The sequence below is a fragment of the Gopherus flavomarginatus genome, chromosome 2 (assembly GCF_025201925.1).
Source record: "Gopherus flavomarginatus isolate rGopFla2 chromosome 2, rGopFla2.mat.asm, whole genome shotgun sequence".
NCBI classification, from domain to species: Eukaryota; Metazoa; Chordata; order Testudines; family Testudinidae; genus Gopherus; species Gopherus flavomarginatus.
Window position 1 is genome coordinate 909,172 of NC_066618.1, and position 19,905 is coordinate 929,076.

The following is a 19,905-nucleotide window of genomic DNA, read 5'->3' on the forward strand; positions in this document are numbered from 1 at the left end:
CCTCCAGCCAGGACAGCCCCCAGTGCCCTGTCCCCTCCAGCCCCCACCCCCTCCAGCCCCCCACATCCCACCCCCACCAGCCAGGACAGCCCCCAGTGCCCTGCCCTCTCTAGCCCCCACAGCCCGCCCACCCCGTCCAGCCCCCCACGTCCCGCCCCCACCAGCCAGGACAGCCCACAGTGCCCTGCCCCCTCCAGCCACCACAGCCCCCATTCCCTCCAGACCCCCACGTCCTTCCCCCACCAGCCAGGACAGCCCCCAGTATCCTGCCCCCTCCAGCCCCCACGGCCCCTCACCCCCTCCAGCTCTCACAGCCCCCCACGTCCCAACCCCCCCAGCCAGGACAGCCCCCAGTGTCCTGCCCCCTCCAACCCTCTCATACCCCACCCCCTCCAGCTCCCATGGACCCCCACATCCTGCCCCCACCAGCCAGGACAGCCCCCAGTGCCTGGCCCCCTTATGACGTTATTGATATAAACTGGGACCATATAGAACATGGGTTGCAACCAAGGTCCTGTAGTGGCACCAAATCCTAGGTAAAGGGGGGTCATATAAGATGTCTAAGACCAAGTTATGGGTTGCTGGTTATGATTATGCTGTCTGTATGTCTGTATCATTTTGTAGTTGAAGTTATAAGTATTGGCTCTATACTGTCTGTATTTCAAATTGGTGCTGTAGTTCTGGGAAACACCCCAGATAAGTTGGTGTTAGCTCTGCTTATCCGGCTTGATGGCACATTAAGGACCATCAGCTACACAACTGACCCATTGAGAGAAGGCAGATACGCCTTGTGACTCAGCAGGGTGTGCAGGGACTTGCCCATGTGACTGCAGACTCCATTTTGCTGTAATTTTCCACAGTAAGAACAAAGGAGTGTTCTTACACCTGGAAAAGACTATAAGAGGCTGATGCCTCATCTCCATCTTGTCTTCAATCCTGCTTCCTACCTCTGGGGGGACTTTGCTACAAACTAAAGCTCTGCACAAAGGACTGAATGACCCATCCCAGTGGAGGATGTTCCAGAGACTTGATTTGAACCTGCAGTTTACTCCATCACTGCTACAAGCCTGAACTAAGAACTTTGCCATCACTGTATGTAATTGATTCCATTTAACCAATTCTAGCTCTCATCTCTATCTTTTTCCCTTTATGAATAAACCTTTAGATTTTAGATTCTAAAGGATTGGCAACAGCGTGATTTGTGGGTAAGATCTGATGTGTATATTGACCTGGGTCTGGGGCTTGGTCCTTTGGGATCGAGAGAACCTTTTTCTTTCACTGGGGTGTTGGTTTTCATAACCATTCATCCCCAGGACGGGTAGCACTGGTGGTGACACTGGGAGACTGGAGTGTCTAAGGAAATTGCTTGTGTGACTTGTGGTTAGCCAGTGGGGTGAAACCGAAGTCCTTTTTGTCTGGCTGGTTTGGTTTGCCTTAGAGGTGGAAAACCCCCAGCCTTGGGCTGTGACTGCCCTGTTTAAGCAATTGGCCCTGAATTGGCACTCTCAGTTGGGTCCCGCCAGAACCACAACGTCACAGTGGCGTAGTCGGCAGGATCCACAGAACCAAGTCAATTAAGCTTTGGGTCAGAACCCCACGCTATCCAAATTTGAATTTTGGAATTGAGAGTTTGGTTGGTTAAAGATCAGTGACCATGAGCCAAAAAGCATCATCAAAAGCAATGAAACTGCAAGCCCTGATGGACAGACTGCAGTGTGAATATGAGCAAAAACTGGCAGAAATTCAAATGAAAGAGAAGCAAGCCTTGGCCCAGTTGGAGGAAGAGGCTGCTGAGAGAAAGAAAGAGCGGCTGGCTGCTGAAGAGAAAGCTCGACAAAGGCAACAGGAGACTCACAAGATGCAACAAGAAACTGCCAGACTTCGGCTCCAAGTCAAAGAAGCAAGGGAAGAACAGCAGAAACTGTATCCTCTTGAAAATCCAGTTTATAACTATGTTGATATGTGGTATTACTCGGAGCAGTTTTCTGTGTTTAACCTGTTTTGCTATGGCCGGGGAGAGGGGAGTCTAACCTGGTGGGTAATAGCTGTTTGTCTGTGCAAGAAAGCAGAGTGTCTGTGAATGGAGTGTCTGAATGTCTGTCTGATGTCTCAGAAGTGAATCTGGAGTTAGATCAAGAGCAGAAAGATCTCACTGGGGAGGAAAATGTTTCTCAGAAGCAGATTCAAGTAGATGGTCAGGCGGAAGCCCTAACTGAGGGAGGAAAGGGTAGATTTGTGATGGGTGATGGATTGGTGGCTAGTGCAGCTTGTAAAAGTAAACCTGAAATGGGTAACTGTGATTTGCTGGAAGTAGCTCAGTGTGGTGAAAAAAGCAGCAGTTTATCTGTTGGGAGTGGCAATGTGCCTAGTGGGGAAAGTTTGGAGGAGCCTAGGCAGCCTTGTGAGCTGATGGCTTTATCTGGTCAGCAGTGTGGGAAGGCAGAAATAGTGGAAAATAAGTGTCACTATCCCTTACCTGTTTCCTGTGTGGAGAAATGTGACAGTGAAGGGGATGTGCCTGTGTTTGTCAGGGGTATTGACTTGCCTATGGAGGAAGCTACCCCGGTCTCCAAGCAGTTGTCTGTGAACAGCCCTGTGTGCTGGGACAAGGGAAAGGAAATCCCAAGCTGTGTCTGGTGGAGGAGAATGTGTCTCCGGTTCTTCTGTGTCTGTGCAGCAGACAGAAGGTGCCTTTCAGCCTGTGATGGTTGAGGGTGATTCAGTTGTCTCAGAGTTGGTTGTAAATACAGCTAGGCCCAGGAAGGGAATGGTCCTAAGTTTGTGTCTGCTAGGGAGAATGGCACTGTAACTGGGGTGCATCTAGTTAGTGTCTTAGCAAAATCCCAGAGACCAGACAATTCTGGTGCTTGTAGTTTGCCAGTTGCTAATGTGTGGTTGGAAAAGGGTGTAGCAGCTCTGTGTAATCAGGGCAATACATTAGCCAGGGCACAAGGAGAGCATAAAGGTGATTTAAGTGTGCTACCTACTGACAGTTTTAGTAAGAAGGAAAAGATTCCTGAACTTGTTCATGGCCAAGGAAAGGAGAATGCTTCTAACCTGTTATCTAGAAAGTCTATTAGTTTGCCTGGAAGGGAATTGTGTAGGAATCTGCCTGATAGGCCAGAGGTGATTCTGGATGTAAGTGAGACCCAGAAAGAGTCTGTGGTTGCTCAGGAAAGTGTCCTTTAGAGCAAGCCCTAGGTGAAGAGGGTAAGGGCAGAAGTTCTGAGAGGGGTGAATTGCTGCTTAGAGAAGCTCCTAGGGAAAGGAACTCTCCTGGTGACCTGTGCAAGCAGTTTACTGCAACTGAAGGGTGTGAAAGTGAGTTAATCAAGGAAGTTTCAGTTCCTAACAGCCAGAAATTTTCTGTTGTGAATGGATCCACTGACTTTCCCTTTGAAAGATCCAGTGTGGGGAGCTTTGAAAAGACCTCAGATGAAGTAGAAGCTGTTATGGAAGTCGAGCAGCCCTATAACCGAGTGGCTGTGTGTAGCCAGCTTGTTGGAAAGACAATGATGTTGGGACAGGACTGTCTCCATGCTGATTCTGTGAGTGAGCAGTCTGTGTTTCAGGTCTGAGGAGAGATTTGGTTACTGGTATTTCAAAGCAGAACAGTTTTATGGCCAAATGCTTGAGGATGCAGGGGAGAGCAAGCAGACTCTCACCCTCCAACTATTTGAATTTGTGTGGTATCTCTGGAATGGGTAGCAGCTGAAAATCTAAGCTAGTGTCTGTGTTGATGCAAATTGCCTGACTGGCAGGGAGAAGAAAGACTTGCTAATAGCTGTTAGCGCAGAGAGCCCACCCCATCAGCCAGTGAATTTGGTTAAGCAAGAGAAATCAGGGTTTGATCCTGCAGGACAAGGAGAAAAGAGAAAACTGAATTTTGCAAAGGGAAGCAACAGGTTAACTCTAAAATTCCCAAACTCCTATGGTATTGAGCCAAAGGTGTGGCATAACAAACATAATTGTAAATGGACACTTGCAATGAATTTGTTGTTATTGCTAATGGTGATTTTTGTAACTAATGTGTTGCTATTACCAAGAATTGTAAGAATGTACAATGTGCCCAATCCTTTGGAAAGTCCCTTAAACGTGTTGAAAGCAGTACATGAGAACATACTTGATGTTAAAAGGTCTTGTTATACTGATGTTTCACTGCTAGTGCCTGTAAAAACAGTCTTGGAACTTTTCACAAAAGAAAGGACATTCCAGACCTGACGTGCTGTATAAAAAAGGGAAACTGAGGCACACTTCCATATGGCTTTCATGGATAAATGCCAGAATACCTGGACTATGACCATTAATATCTACATTAACTTAATGTTAATTGGGCTCCAAACATTTGCCAGAGCGTGTGTAGAAAAAATGGCTAGATTCTTTAGCTCTTGGCAAGATCATATGAGACATACAGGAATCCTGCTGCAAGAGCAGATCCAATTCACTATTGTTCTAACCAAATTTGGCCTTAAGTTTGTAAATAAATTCAATCATGTTATTGAACATGAGTTTGGTAAAGCATTTCTGTTATACATTGATATAGCTTCTAACCCAGGACAAGCTGTAATAAGATAGGACCCAAGAATGGGGAGCTCTTGGGATGCAGTTAGGGATGTTTGTGTCATCCCTTCCTGCATCAATTTTGCGTTGGGCGTGTGACGTTATTGTTATAAACTGGGACCATATAGAACATGGGTTGCAACCAAGGTCCTATAGTGGCACCAAATCCTATGTAAAGGGGGTCGTATAAGGTGTCTAAGACCAAGTTATGGGTTGCTGGTTATGATTATGCTGTCTGTATGTCTGTATCATTTGTAGTTGAAGTTATAAGTATTGGCTCTATACTGTCTGTATTTCGAATTGGTGCTGCAGTTCTGGGAAACACCCCAGACAAGTTGGTGTTAGCTCTGCTTAGCCTGCTTGATGGCCCATTAAGGACCATCAGCTACACAACTGACCCATTGAGAGGAGGCAGATACGCCTTGTAACTCAGCAGGGTGTGCAGGGACTGGCCCATGTGACTCCAGACTCCATTCTGCTGTAATTTTCCACAGCAGGAACAAAGGAGTGTTCTTACACCTGGAAGAGCCTATATAAGGCTGATGCCTCATCTCCATCTTGTCTTCAATCCTGCTTCTTGCCTCTGGAGGGACTTTGCTACAAACTGAAGCTCTGCACAAAGGACTGAATGACCCATCCCAGCGTATATATGTGTATATTGACCTGGGTCTGGGGCTTGGTCCTTTGGGATCGAGAGAACCTTTTTCTTTTACTGGGGTGTTGGTTTTTATAATCATTCATCCCCAGGACGGGTAGCACTGGTGGTGACATTGGGAGACTGGAGTGTCTAAGGAAATTGCTTGTGTGACTTGTGGTTAACCAGTGGGGTGAAACCGAAGTCCTTTTTGTCTGGCTGGTTTGGTTTGCCTTAGAGGTGGAAAATCCCCAGCCTTGGGCTGACTGCCCTGTTTGAGCAATTGGTCCTGAATTGGCACTCTCAGTTGGGTCCCGTCAAAACCGCATTGTCACACCCCATCCAGCCCCCATGGCCCACCACCCCATCCAGCTCCCACGGCCCCCCACGCCCTCCAGCCAGAACAGCCTGCCATGCCCCACCCAGACGTTGCTGCCCACCCCAGTGTCAGATCCCCCGGCCTTGGCTGGCTGGGCCAGGCCGCCCGGGCTCGCACCTTGGCCAGCTTGGAGAAGGTCTCGTAGATGAAGATGAGGGAGATAAGGAAGGCGAAGATCTCCTGGGTGAAGCGGGACACGAAGCGCACCAGGATGCTGCCCTCCACGGCCACCATCACCAGCACGATGAGGATGAGCCAGAAGCCGATCCACACGCGCCCCACCAGGTACTCCAGCCCGTTGGTCGTGCAGAACTGCCGGGGCACAGCCCACAGTGAGGGGGGCTGGTCCGTGCTCCTGGCCAGGGGCTCTCCTCAGCCCCCCAGGCAGGGTTTGGGGACATGTTCCAAGGGAAGGGGGGCAGGGCAGCTGGGGGGAGGGACAGGCAGCACAGGCTGGGGGTGCAGGGTCTCTGGGACCTGTTCCAGGGGCGGTGGGGCAGGATGGGGGTGGGGATGGAGGGGCAGGGCAGGTGGGGAGAGGGGCAGGCAGGACAGGCAGCACAGGCAGGGGGCGCAGGGTCTCTGGGGCTGGCAGAGAGCCTCGAGCTGTGGGTCGTCCCATGACCTCTACCCCGGGGTTACAGCACAGGGACATCAGGAACAGCACGACCCCCGACTCCGGCCCTGTACCCAGCCGCTGCCCTGCACACAGGGGTTCTCCAAGGCACCCCCTGGGATCTGGGGCTCTCTGGAGACTGCCAGGGCACTGGGGGTGCTGTGGGGCTTGAGAGGTTCGTGGGAGCCTCAGAGGGGGGAGGGGTGTCAATTTGGGGAGAGGCAGGGGACTCTGGGGGCTCCAAAACTATCAGGGCTCCAGCGAACTAGCAGGGTTCTCTAGAAGACAAACAGGATTTCTAGGGGACTATCAGGGAGTTCTGGGGGACTCCGGGGGCTATCAGGGGGCTCTAGGGGGCTATGGGCATTGTGGGGGGAAATGGGGGGTTCCGTGGGCTATCAGGGGGCTCTGAGGGGCTACCTGGGGGCTACTGGGGGGTCTGAGGGACTATCTGGGGGTTCAGGGACTCCAAGGGGCTATCGGGGTCTCTGAGGAGCTATCTGGGGGCTACTGGGGGTACGAGGGGTCTGAGGGACTACTTGGGGGCTATTGGGGAGCTCCAAGGGGCTATAGGGGTTCGGGGGTGTAATGGGGAGCTCTGGGGGCTATCAGAGAGCTTTGAGGGGGTATTGGGGGTTCTCGCGGCAATCAGGGGGCACCAAGAGGCTATGGGGGTTCTGGAGGATAATGGGGGCCTCCGGGAGCTATCAGGGGGCTCTGAGGGGCTACCTGGGGGCTACTGCGGGTATGGGGGTTCTGAGGGATTATCTGGCGGTTTGGGGGCTCCAAGGGGTTATTGGGGGCTCTGAGGGACTATCTGGGGGCTATTGGGGGGCTCCAAGGTGCTATCGGGGCTTCTGGGGGGTAATGGAGGCTCTGGGGCCCTCCCAGGAGTCCTGGACTCACTGCGAAAAATGCTTCTTCGAAGACGAGCAGGGGCCCGGAGAAGCCAATGACGAGCAGCGGCTGGGCGCCCAGCAGGCAGAAGACGATGCCCTGCACGGCCGTGGAGATGATCAGCTCCGACACCCCGATCAGGTCCTGGGTTTTCTCCCCTGCGGGGGGCGAGGGCTCAGCACTGGAGACGCCCCTCCCTGCTGCCCTCCCATGCCCGCTGACCCCCGGCAACAGGCCCTCACTCCCCTCTCCAGGCCTCTCCCCGCTGACCCTCAGCCCCTCCCTGCTGACCCCCAGCAATGGACCATCACTACCCTTTCCTGGCCCCTCCCTGCTGAACCCCCACCCCGCTCATTCCCGGCAACGGGCCCTCACTCCCCTCCCCCAAGGGCCGGTGCAGGGAAGTTTCATGCCCTAGGCGAAACTTCCACCTTGCACCCCCCACCCAGCTAACCCAGCCACCCCCGCGACAGCTAACCCCGCCCCCCACCCGGGGAGCCCCCATGCAGCAGATACCCCCCCCCCACCGCCACAGCTAAACCTGCCCCTCTCCCCCCTGTCGCACAACAGCAGCTAACCCTGCCCAGGGAGACCCCCCTGTCCCCCCACGGCAGCTAACCCTGCCTGGGGAGACTTCCGCCTCTCCCCCCCACCACCACAGCAGCTAACCCTGCCTGGGGAGACTTCCCCCTCTCCCCCCCCCACCATGGCAGCTAACCCAGCCTGGGGCGACTTCCCCCTCTCCCCCCCCACGGCAGCTAACCCTGCCTGGGGCAACTTCCCCCTCTCCCCCCCCCCCCGCCACGGCAGCTAACCCTGCCTGGGGTGACTTCCCCCTCTCCCCCCCCCCCACCACGGCAGCTAACCCTGCCTGGGACGACTTCCCCCTCTCCCCCCCGCCCCGCCACGGCAGCTAACCCTGCCTGGGGAGGATTCCCACCTCTCTCCCCCCCCCCCACCACGGCAGCTAACCCTGCCTGGGGAGGATTCCCACCTCTCTCCCCCCCCCACCACGGCAGCTAACCCTGCCTGGGGAGGATTCCCACTCCCCCCACCACGGCAGCTAACCCTGCCTGGGGAGACCTCCCCCCCTCTCCCCCCACCACGGCAGCTAACCCTGCCTGGGGAGGATTCCCACCTCTCTCCCCCACACCCATGGCAGCTAACCCTGCCTGGGTGGCCGGCCCCAGCTCCCCTCGGCTGCGCCTCCCCCACCGAGCACACCGGCGCTGCTCTACTTCTCCTCCCCGCCCAGGCGTGCGGCGCTGATTGGAGCTGGGCTGTGTGCTCAGCGGAGGTGAGCTGGGGCGGGGAGCTGTTCCCCTGTGCGCCCCCCCCGTTACTGCGGGCGGCCCTCCCCGTGCGCCCCCCCCCAGCTCACCTCCACTCCACCTCCTCGCCTGAGGGGTCTTTTAGGCGCCCCCAACCACTAGGTGCCCTAGGCGGCCGCCTAGTTTGCCTAAATGGTTGCACTGGCTCTGCCTCCCCCTGCCCCTCCCCGCTGACCCCCAGCAACGGGCCCTCACTCCCCTCCCCCGGCCCCTCCCCACTGACCCCTGACCCCTGCTGACCCCCAGCAACGGGCCCTCACTCCCCTCCCCCGACCCCTCCCCGCTGACCCCTGACCCCTGCTGACCACCGGCAATGGGTCCTCACTCTCCTCCCCCAGCCCCTCCCCGCTGACCCCCAGCAACGGGCCCTCACTCCCCTCCCCTGACCCCTCCCCACTGACCCCGACCCCTGCTGACCCCCAGCAACGGGCCCTCACTCCCCTCCCCCGACCCCTCCCCACTGACCCCTGACCCCTGCTGACCACCGGCAATGGGTCCTCACTCTCCTCCCCCAGCCCCTCCCCGCTGACCCCCAGCAACGGGCCCTCACTCCCCTCCCCTGACCCCTCCCCACTGACCCCGACCCCTGCTGACCCCCAGCAACGGGCCCTCACTCCCCTCCCCTGACCCCTCCCCACTGACCCCGACCCCTGCTGACCCCCAGCAACGGGCCCTCACTCCCCTCCCCCGACCCCTCCCCACTGACCCCGACCCCTGCTGACCCCCAGCAATGGGCCCTCACTCCCCTCCCCCGGCCCCTCCCCACTGACCCTGACCCCTGCTGACCCCCAGCAACGGGCCCTCACTCCCCTCCCCCGGCCCCTCCCCACTGACCCTGACCCCTGCTGACCCCCAGCAACGGGCCCTCGCCCCCCTCCCCTGACCCCTCCCCACTGATCCCTGACCCCTGCTGACCCCCGGCAATGGGCCCTCACTCCCCTCCCCCGACCGCTCCCCACTGACCCCTGACCCCTGCTGACCCCTGGCAATGGGTCCTCACTCTACTCCCGCAGCCCCTCCCCGCTGACCCCCAGCAATGGGCCCTCACTCCCCTCCCCCGACCCCTCCCCACTGATCCCTGACTCCTGCTGACCCCCAGCAACGGGCCCCCTCCCCACAGACCCCTGACCCCTGCTGATCCCCGGCAATGGGTCCTCACTCTCCTCCCCCGGCCCCTCCCCGCTGACCCCCACCAACCTGCCCTCACTCCCCTCCCCCACCCCTCCCTGCTGGTGGCATCTGGTCCCGGACTCCTTCCCAGCTACATGGGATCCCCAAGTCGTCCCCCTCCCAGCCAGCCCCTGCCCCCTAGGGGTTCCCAGCATAGACAGGCAGGGGCACGACACCCCCCCCCCCGGTGGCCCTTTCCCAGCAGCCCCCCCATCACCCGCCCTATCAGCCCTTGCCCAGCAGCCCCCCACAGAATCCCCCCCCCCGTGGCCCTTAATCATCAGCCCCCCCCGCCCGGTGCCTCTTACCCAGTAGCCCCTCCCAGCAGCCTCCCCCGGCAGGCCCCCACCAGCAGCCCTTACCTAGCAGCCTCCCGCAGCAGCCTCCCCCGGCAGCCCTTACCCAGCAGCCTCCCCCAGCAGCCTCCCACCGGCAGCCCTTACCCAGCAGCCTCCCCCGGCAGCCCTCCCTCAGCAGCCTCCCACCGGCAGCCCTTACCCAGCAGCCTCCCCCGGAAGCCTCCCACTGGCAGCCCTCCCCCAGCAACCTCCCCCGGCAGCCCTCCCTCAGCAGCCCTCCCCCAGCAGCCTCCCACTGGCAGCCCTCCCCCAGCAGCCTCCCACTGGCAGCCCTTACCCAGCAGCCTCCCCCGGCAGCCTCCCACCGGCAGCCCTTACCCAGCAGCCTCCCCCAGCAGCCTCCCACCGGCAGCCCTTACCCAGCAGCCTCCCCCAGCAGCCTCCCACCGGCAGCCCTTACCCAGCAACCTCCCCCGGCAGCCTCCCACCGGCAGCCCTTACCCAGCAGCCTCCCCCGGCAGCCCTCCCTCAGCAGCCTCCCCCAGCAGCCCCCCACCGGCAGCCCTTACCCAGCAACCTCCCCCGGCAGCCCCCCACCGGCAGCCCTTACCCAGCAGCCTCCCCCAGCAGCCCCCCACCGGCAGCCCTTACCCAGCAACCTCCCCCGGCAGCCCCCCACCGGCAGCCCTTACCCAGCAGCCTCCCACTGGCAGCCCTCCCCCAGCAGCCTCCCCCAGCAGCCTCCCACCGGCAGCCCTTACCCAGCAGCCTCCCCCGGCAGCCCTCCCTCAGCAGCCTCCCCCGGCAGCCTCCCACCGGCAGCCCTTACCCAGCAGCCCCCCTCGTGGCCCTTGCCCAGCAGCCCCACTGGCAGCCCTTACCCAGCAGCCCCCCCCCCCATGGCTCTTACCCAGCAGCCCCCCGAAGGTGATGGCCGGTGACAGCGCGGCGAAGTAGATGAAGATGATGGCGGCGACGCACTGGGGGTTCAGGCTGTCCCTGAAGTCACTCAGGTACTTGGGGTAGCGCCGGCGCACATCACGGATGAGCCCCCCGAAGGGCCGGCCCGTGCGCCGCAGGGGGTCGTCCTCATCCTCCGCTTCCTCATCCACCACCTTCAGCTTCAGCAGCGCTGCTCACACAGACAGCACGTCAGGCACCCACCCAGCCCCACCTCCAGCCCCACCCCGCGCCATGGGGACTGGCCGGGGGAGCATCGCCAGCCCAGCCCCACCCCCACCCCCACCCCGCACCATGGGGCCTGGCCGGGGGAGCATCGCCTGTCCAGTCCCATCCCCATCCCCACCCCGTGCCATGGGGCGCGGAAGGGGGAGCGTTGCCAGCCCGGCCCCACTCCTGGCGCCAGCTCCACCCCGCACCATGGGGCCCAGCAGGGCAGGGGGGTGCGGCTGGCCCAGTCCCAGCCCCACCCCCAGCACCGTGCCAGGGCCCGGAAGGGCAGGGGGAGCGTCGCCAGCCTGCTCCCAGCCCCAGCCCCACCCACACCGCAAGCCAGGGCCTGACAGAGCAGGGGGGTGCAGCCTGTTACCTTTCTCAGCGGGTGACTTGGGCTCCAGCGCAGTGCCTGGCAGCACCCGGCGCTCCTGCTCCTCACGCTTCTGGAGCATCTGGCGCTGGAAGTGGGCTACTGTACGCAGCAGCTCCTCGCCCTGCACCTCGGAGGGCGGCAGCACCACGCTGCAGTCCAGGAACTCATTGATGGCGCTGAGCAGGTCGTACCGGTCGTCAGCCAGATACGCTGCCTCATGGAATTGCTGTGGGGGGAATCTGTGGGGTCAGAGGCTCCGCGCGCTGGCTGCGGGCCAGCAGAATATGGATCCTCGGCGCTGGGCCCTGGGGCAGGGTGTCCACGTGTCCAGCCCACATGGAAGGAAAATGGGAGATGGCTGGGCACAGAGGAAACCCCGGTGGAGGGTGGGGCAGAGGGGCTATGGGTAGGGCCTGATGGCAGGAGTGTGAGGGTGCTGGGGCCCCACAGCACGCTGGAGGGTGCGCTGACCTTGCCAGACACGAGGGTGGAGATGGAGCCGGGGTAGAGATGGAGCCGGGGTGGTGATGGAGCCGGGAGGTACGGTAACCAGCATGTCAGGGGCTGGTTACCTTGTCGGACATGAGGGTAGAGATGGAGCCGGGGTGGAGATGGAGCTAGAGGGGAACTGGCAGGCCAGGGGGCGGTTACCTTGTCAGATATGAGGGTAGAGATGGAGCCGGGGAGCGGTTTCCTTGTCGGACATGAGGGTGGAGATGGAGCCGGAGGGGGCGGTTACCTTGTCGGACATGAGGGTGGAGATGGAGCCGGGATGGAGATGGAGCCGGGCGTGAATGGGCAGGCCAGGGGGCGGTTACCTTGTCGGACATGAGGGTGGAGATGGAGCCGGGATGGAGATGGAGCCGGGCGTGAATTGGCAGGCCAGGGGGCGGTTACCTTGTCAGATATGAGAGTGGAGATGGAGCCGGGGAGCGGTTTCCTTGTCGGACATGAGGGTGCAGATGGAACTGGGGGGGGGGGGGTTACCTTGTCGGACATGAGGGTGGAGATGGAGCAGGGGGGCGGTTACCTTGTCGGACATGAGGGTGGAGATGGAGCCGGGGGGTGGTTACCTTGTCGGACATGAGAGTGGAGATGGAGCGCCCGATCTCGTGGTAGTCCATGTTGGCACTGCTGGGCCCCAGCAGCACGAAGAGGAAGCGGACGGGTATGGGCACCTCCAGCACCGAGTCCAGCTCCACGGCCGCCTGCAGCCGCACGAAGGCCATGGTGGGCTGGTCCAGGAACTCCACGCAGCCTGCGGGGCACAGGCCTGTCAGCCGACACTCGCCTGCAGAAGGGCCTGGCTGCCACATCCAACCCCAGCCCCCATCGGCCTGCGGGCTCGGCACGGTCTCGGCCCTGGGCCCCTCTGCCCAGCCAGTCCCCTCCCCCCCATCGCCCTTACCCACAAGCACCACCGTGGCCTCCGCGTTGTCCGGGATCTTCTCCAGCAGCTTCAGCTCGTGCTTTGACTTCGACCTTGTGATGCCAGCTGGGGGTGCCGAGCTCAGGCTCTCTCGCTGTGGGGCAGGGACAGGGCACACAGGTGAACACCCCGCCGTGGACCAGGAGCCAAGTCACCATGCCAAGGGCCCAGGTGTCCCAGGCAGAGCCCGGACTGGGGACGGGGTAAACAGGGGCAAGAGCTCCTGGGAGAGGGGGGCTCAGGAAGGGGTACAAAGAGCCCGGGGGTGGGTTGGGTCAGACCAAGTCCATCTAGCCCAGTGTCCTGTCTGCCGACAGTGGCCAATGCCAGGTGCCCCAGAGGGAATGAACAGAACAGGGAACCATCAAGTGATTCATCCCATCACCCATTCCCAGCTTCTGGCAAACAGAGTGGGGACACCATCCCTGCCCATCCTGGCTAATAGCCACTGATGTACCTGTCCTCCATGAATTTATCTAGTTCTTTTTTGAACCCTGTTATAGTCTTGGCCTTCATGACATACCCTGGCAAGGAGTTCCATGGGTTGACTGTGCGTTGTGTGAAAAAAATACTTCCTTTTGTTTGTTTTAAACCTTCTGCCCATTAATGTCATTGGGTGACCTCTAGTTCTTGTGTTATGAGAAGAAATAACATTTCCTTATTTACTTTCTCCACACCAGTCATGATTTTATCCCCCCTGTCCTATCCCCCCTTAGTAGTCTCTTTTCTAAACTGAACAGTCCCAGTTTTATTAATCTCTCCTCATATGGAAGATGCTCCAGACCCCTAATCATTTTTGTTGCCCTGTCACGGAGTGTGGGGGAGTCAGGGCCCTGCACCCCACGTCCTGCGATTCCCCAGGACTCTCAGCCAGTAACACAGAAGGTTTATGAGATGACAGGACACAGTCCCAAGCAGGGCTTGTAGGTACAACCAGGGCCCTCAGCCAGGTCCCTCTGGCGGGCAGGGAGCTTAGACCCCAGACTTGGGGTTCCCTGCCTCTTCCCAGCCAGCCCCAAACTGAAACCAAAAACCCTTCCAGCCGGCTCTTCCCCTCCTCTCCCTCTTCTCTTTGTCCAGCTCCCCAGGCAAAGGTGTCGCCTCCCCCCACCCCCCCTCCCGGCTCAGGTGACAGGCTCAGGTACTGTCCCTCACCTAGAGTCACCCCCTGCTCCCCCCCCCCCCGCATGCAGACAGCCCCAGTGAAACTAGACACATTCCCAGCTCAATCTGCCCCACTCCCTACTGCGTCACATGCCCTTTTCTGAACCTTTTCCCGTGCCAATATATCATTTTTTGAGATGGGGCGACCACATCTACACAGAGTATTCAAGATGTGGGGGTACCATGGATTTATATAGAGGCAATAGGATATTTTCTGTCTTCTTATCTATCCCTTTCTTGATGATTCCCAACATTCTGTTTGCTTTCTTGACACCACTGCGCATTGGGTGGATGTTTTCAGAGAACTGTCCACAATGACTCCAAGATCTCTCCCCGGAGTGCTAACAGCTAATTTAGACCCCATCATTATACGTAGAATTGGGATTATGTTTTCCAATGTGCATTGTTTGCATTTATCAACAGTGAATTTAATCTGCCATTTTGTTGCCCAGTCACTCAGTTTTGTGAGATCCTTTGGTAGCTCTTCGCAGTCTGCCTGGGACTTAACTAGCTTGAGTAGTTCTGTAGCCTCTGCGAGCTTAGTGTGCTGACCAGCCCTGCTCCCAGGACAGATCCCTGGGGACCCCACTACTTACCTCTCTCTGCTGTAAAAACTGACCAGGAAAGGAGACAAGGGGCCCCGGGGGAGCGGCTGGGTGGGTCAGGAAGGGGGGCAAGAGGCCTTCGTGGCACTCAGCAAGGGGGGGCAAGAGGCTCAGGAAGGAGGATAAGGGGCCCTGTGGGGATAGGAAGGGGGCACACGGGCACGCAGCACCCAGGCCCCCACTCACCTCCCGCTCCACCTCGACCCTGGCCTCCTGTTCGGCAGCGTGGGTGCCGATGAGGGGCTCGGTGACCGCGGGCTCGCCGCCCTCGCCCACGTGGTTGGCGCTGTGGTGATGCACCAGCAGGGAGCCCAGGCTGCCAGCTGAGATGTTGCGGGGGAAGAAATCCTTCTCGTCGCTCGGGTGGCTGCAGGACGAAGCCAGGGGAAGGGTTTGCCGCCTGCATGCGCCAGGGACTCCAGGCCCCGGCAGGCCATTCTCCGGCCGGCCAGCGCGCAGCACACTGGGACTCAGGGTCTCCCTGGAGCGCCCGCTAGCACTGACCTCACTCTCTCCCACTCCCCCTCCCTTCTCCTCCAAGCCGCTGGGACAAGGCCCTGCTGGGCCCCCGATGTCTGCAGCCTGCTCTCAGAGTGGGGGTGGGGGTGGCTGTGCTCACGGAGCGCACGGCTATCAAAGGGCCTGCACCCACCATCCATGCACAGCCTGGGGCTTTGCCCCAAGTGATGCCCCGAGGATAACGGGCACTCATCATCGGCACAGTCGGGCAGCCCTGGCACCTGGCTCGAGGCCCCGGGGGGTTGGGGGTGTGCGCACGGCTCCCTCCCCCAGAGACCACGCCGGGCCTGGCAGAGAGCAAGCAGCGGCATAGAGCCAGCCTGGGGCAGTTCCCCCTCCAGGCTCGGGCGCGCGGGCAGCTCACCTGTGCTTTAGCAGCAGCGCCCGCAGCACATTGGCGCGGTCCTCGGCCCGGATCTGGTCCGAGATGATCATCTGCTCCACCACCTGGTGTGCCACCCCTGGCAGCGTCTTCTGGTCCAGGTCCAGTAGCACGGCCCCTGGGGACAAAGGCGAGGGCTGAGCAGCTGCCCCGCTCCACCCATCCCCCCGAGCCACAGCTGGACCCAGCCAGGACCTCCCCGACCCTGGCTGCGCCTGCTGCAGCCTCCTGCCCCATGACTGCTCCCTCCCACCTACCATGGGAGAGGGTCTTGCGCAGCTCCAGCAGGCTGCGGAAGCTCAGGGAGGCCACATGGGGCTTCCCCCAGCGATCGGTCTCCTCCTCCACATCCTCCTCAAACTTGATCCAGCGCGCCGTCTCCTTCCACTGCAGCTCCTGGTTCTTGTCCACCACCAGCTCGTTCAGCTCCACGAAGACCTGCCGGGGCAGGGGCAGGGGCCGCAGGGTTCAGGAGGTGGGGCTGGGGTCCCCTTAGAGGGCTACCAGACCCTGTGCCCCTGGTGCCTGTCCCCTAGCTCCTGCCCCCAATCTCTCCAGCCCCGCCATGGACCCCAGCCCCCATGGTGCCCAGCCCACAGCCCCTGCTCCCCCATGGACCACATCCCCTAGACCCTGACCCCCAGAACCCCCTTCCCCTGACCCCCATGGCACTCCCCAGCCCCTGTCCCCCCATGCATCCCAGCCCCCTGCCCCTGTAACCCCGATCCCCTGCCCCCATGGCACCCATCCCCCCATGACCTCCATCTCTTGCTCCCCATAGCCCCCCATCCCCTGCCCCCTGTAGAATCATAGAATATCAGGGTTAGAAGGGACCTCAGGAGGCATCTAGTCCAACCCCTGCTCAAAGCAGGACCAACACCAACTAAATCATCTCAGCCAGGGCTTTGTCAAGCCGGACCTTAAAAACCTCTAAGGAAGGAGATTCCACCACCTCCCTAGGGAACCCATTCCAGTGCTTCACCACCTTCCTAGTGAAATAGTGTTTCCTTATATCCAGCCTAAACCTCCCCCACTGCAACTTGAGACCATTGCTCCTTGTTCTGTCATCTGCCACCACTGAGAACAGACAAGCTCCATCTGCTTTGGAATCCCGCTTCAGGTAGCTGAAGGCTGCTATCAAATCCCCCCTCACTCTTCTCTTCTGCAGACTAAATAAGCCCAGTTCCCTCACCGTCTCCTCCTAAGTCATGTGCCCCAACCCCCTAATCTTTTTTGTTGCCCTCCGCTGGACTCTTTCCAATTTGTCCACATCTGTAGTGGGGGGACCAAAACTGGACACGATACTTCAGATGTTGCCTCACCAATGCCGAATAGAGGGGAATAATCACTTCCCACGACCTGCTGGCAATGCCCCTACTTATACAGCCCAAAATGCCATTAGCCTTCTTGGCAACAAGGGCACCCTGTTGATTCATATCCAGCTTCTCGTCCACTCTAACCCCCAGGTCCTTTTCTGCAGAACTGCTGCCTAGCCACTCGGTCCCTAGTCTGTAGCGGTGCCTGGGATTCTTCTGTCCTAAGTGCAGGACTCTGCACTTGTCCTTGTTGAACCTCATCAGGTTTCTTTTGGCCCAATCCTCCAATTTGTCTAGGTCACTCGGGACCCTATCCCTACCCTCCAGCGTATCTACCTGTCCCACCAGCTTAATGTCACCCACGAACTTGCTGAGGGTGCAATTCTTCCCATCATCCAGAACATTAATGAAAATGTTGAACAAAACTGGCCTTAGGACCAACCCCTGGGGACTCCGCTTGATACCAGCTGCCAACTAGACATGGAGCCATTGATCACTACCCGTCCCCATCTTCTGCCCCCCATAGCCCGTAGCCCTCCATCCCCTGCCTCCCATACCTCATATATCCCTCCATCCCATCCCCTGCCCCTCATGCCCTGGAGCCCCCAATCCCCTGCCCCCACCCCTGTAGCCCCCAATCCCCTGCCCCTCACCCCCTGTGGCCCCCATCCCCTGCCGCTCATACCTCATATAGCCCTCCATCCCATCCCCTGCCCCCCACACCCTGTAGCCCCCATCCCCTGCCCCACGGCCCCACCTCAGTCACCTCGTGTGGCTGCCGGTTGTGTTTCCTGAGCCGGGCGCTCGGCTCTGTGTGGTCTTTGCTGACGTGCACGACTTGGCCCTTGGCGCCCTTGCGGACCAAGTGCCGTCGGACCCCAGGCACGTCCTCGAACCTGTGGCCTGCAGGGAGACGGGCAGTGGCCCTGAGCCTGGCGTGGGGGAAGCTGGAGGCATTTCTCAGCCACAGCTTCTCCTCCTGCTGGCGCAGGCAAGGGAGCCGCTGGTCGCCGCCCGCTGGCAGGAGGGGCAGGTGGGATCACACACCGGCCCCCGCTGTCCAGCTGGCCCCAGGCCCACCTCCTGCAGGGGAAATGCAGCTGAGCTGCCCAGCGGCTCCCCCAGGCCACGGTGCTGAGGGAGCCTGTCTGGGGCTGTGCCGCTTAAGAATGATGGGGGACCTCTGTACAGGGGGGCAGCGAGTTTCCCAGGCCCAGCACAGGGGATCCACCAGGGAGGCTCACTCAGAGTAGGGGTGCATCAGGCTGTGGGGCCCCCCATGGAGCCTGCTGGCCCCTTCACTCTAGGTCCCCAGGGTACGGGTGACATGCAGCCTGTGGGTAGCCCCCCCAGACTGGCTTGGTGACTTGGCTCCACTGACTGAATTCCCCTCACGCTCACGTGCCCGTCCCACACCAGCTCCCCTCTGTGCCAGGGGCTGAACACACCCAGCCCAGAGATAGTGTGACAGAGCAGGGAGCCGGGTGGATCTGACCTGGGAATGTCGCAGGGGGGTTACATTGGGGATGGAGAACTTCCCTGGAAGGAAGCTCCCTGAGCAGTAACCTGAGCCAGGAGGGGTCTTGGGAGAAGTGACACCTTCTGCCGGGGAGACTGAACAAAGGGGAGGAGGAGCTGGGGGAGGAGGAGAGAGCTGCCGGAGGAGGTTTTGGTTTCAGTCTTGGGCAGGGAACCCCAGGCTGGGGTCTAAGCTCCCTGACCCCTCAGAAGGACTTGATTGAGGGGTCCTGGTTGTACCTACACACTCTGCTTGGGACTGTGTTCCTGTCATCTAATAAACCTTCTGTTTTACTGGCTGGCTGAGAGTCCCGGTGAATCTCAGGAAAAGGGGTGCAGGGCCTGACTCCCCACACTCCATGACAGACAGTCCCTGCGCCATCCGCACAGACCAGCTCAGGGCCGTGCCCCCGGCCCTCGCCCCCTTCTCCCTGGCCAGGGCCTGGGGCACTCACTCTTCATGTAGTCCAGGTCAGCCGAGGCCAGCGTCTGGGCCTCTGATTCATCCGTGGGCACCTTCTGGTACTGGGCCTGCTCCACCCCCGTCATGCTGCCGATGCGCCGCCTCTCGTTCAGGTTGTAGCTCCGGTGCCCTGGCTGAGACTTGGGAATGGGGCGGCCTGGGCAGCTGGGCTCATCTGCACTGGGCCCGTCAGGCCCACGCTCCTCCTCGGCCCTGGGGCTGGAACATACACCTGCCTCAGAGCTGGGGTCCCGGGCTGGGCCCTGCCTCCAGCCCTGTGGGGCAGAGCCCAGCCCCACTGCAAATTGCAGAGGAGCCCTGGAGTCCCAGCGCCCAGGCACCCCTGTGCCAAGACCCCTGCCACTCCACGCAACCAGTCCCCACATGCTCACTCACCCAGTCCCCTTGGGGTCCGTAGCTGCAGCCCCCCCCAGCTCCATGGGGGAGCTTGGCAGAGACGTTGGGGCCGTGGGCTCCTCTGGGCAGCGCTCAGCAGCCTCGTCCTCCTGCAAGAAGAACTGAGAAGGGACACGGCTTGGGGCACCGGCAGCAGCAGGGCCTGGGGACCCTGCCCTCTGGTCCCAGCCCTGGCAGCCAGAGCCACCACTCTGGGCCACTCACTGCTGCTCTGCCTCCAGCGCCCCTCGCTGCTCCAGCTGACCCCTCCAGCACCTGGGACGGCCCCAGCCTCCTGCTCCCTGCTGCGCCCCCAGTCCTGTACCTGGATCCCCCCGGGCAGCTCCTCGGCCGACCGCTCTGGCTCTGTGTCGCAGGTTTCATCCTCATCCTCCTCTGCCTCCTCGATGGTGGGGGTCTCTCCTGGAACGGACGCCCGGCGCCGCTTCTTCTTGCCCTTCTGCCCCCCCTTCTTCCTGCGGGCGTCAGGGGGCAGGTGTGTGGAGAGGGGGTGGTGGATGTGGTGGGACGACTGGCGGTGATCTGGGAGGAACAGTAGGTGTGGGCATGGGCACCAAGCTGGGGCCAGACCCTGTGTGACGAACTCGGACTGTTCTTAATGTTTTCTCCGAATACTGTGTGGGTGCCTCAGTGTCCCCTCTGCAGTTCTTAGGTATC

General features: G+C 60.2%; 1 protein-coding gene and 1 long non-coding RNA gene across 10 annotated transcripts in view; one reads left to right on the forward strand and one right to left on the reverse strand.

The window, feature by feature from the left end:
• The window catches only part of SLC4A2 (solute carrier family 4 member 2), an 86,997-nt gene that overhangs the window by 12,536 nt on the left and 54,556 nt on the right, over positions 1-19,905 (reverse strand). For 8 of the 9 annotated variants that reach the window (XM_050942423.1, XM_050942425.1, XM_050942424.1 and 5 more), the window contains exons 4-16: positions 19,553-19,770; positions 19,228-19,349; positions 18,824-19,050; positions 17,617-17,753; positions 15,792-15,972; positions 15,517-15,652; positions 14,820-15,000; positions 12,844-12,958; positions 12,509-12,693; positions 11,436-11,661; positions 10,797-11,018; positions 7,096-7,244; positions 5,691-5,885 (exon numbers count right to left, since the gene is read on the reverse strand). In XM_050942423.1, coding sequence (XP_050798380.1) covers positions 5,691-5,885; positions 7,096-7,244; positions 10,797-11,018; positions 11,436-11,661; positions 12,509-12,693; positions 12,844-12,958; positions 14,820-15,000; positions 15,517-15,652; positions 15,792-15,972; positions 17,617-17,753; positions 18,824-19,050; positions 19,228-19,349; positions 19,553-19,770 — 2,294 coding nt within the window. The remainder of the gene's footprint in view (positions 1-5,690; positions 5,886-7,095; positions 7,245-10,796; positions 11,019-11,435; positions 11,662-12,508; positions 12,694-12,843; positions 12,959-14,819; positions 15,001-15,516; positions 15,653-15,791; positions 15,973-17,616; positions 17,754-18,823; positions 19,051-19,227; positions 19,350-19,552; positions 19,771-19,905) is intronic. The other variant, XM_050942431.1, reaches the window with a different exon arrangement.
• The window catches only part of LOC127045967 (uncharacterized), a 30,435-nt gene that overhangs the window by 10,083 nt on the left and 447 nt on the right, over positions 1-19,905 (forward strand). The window lies entirely within an intron of this gene.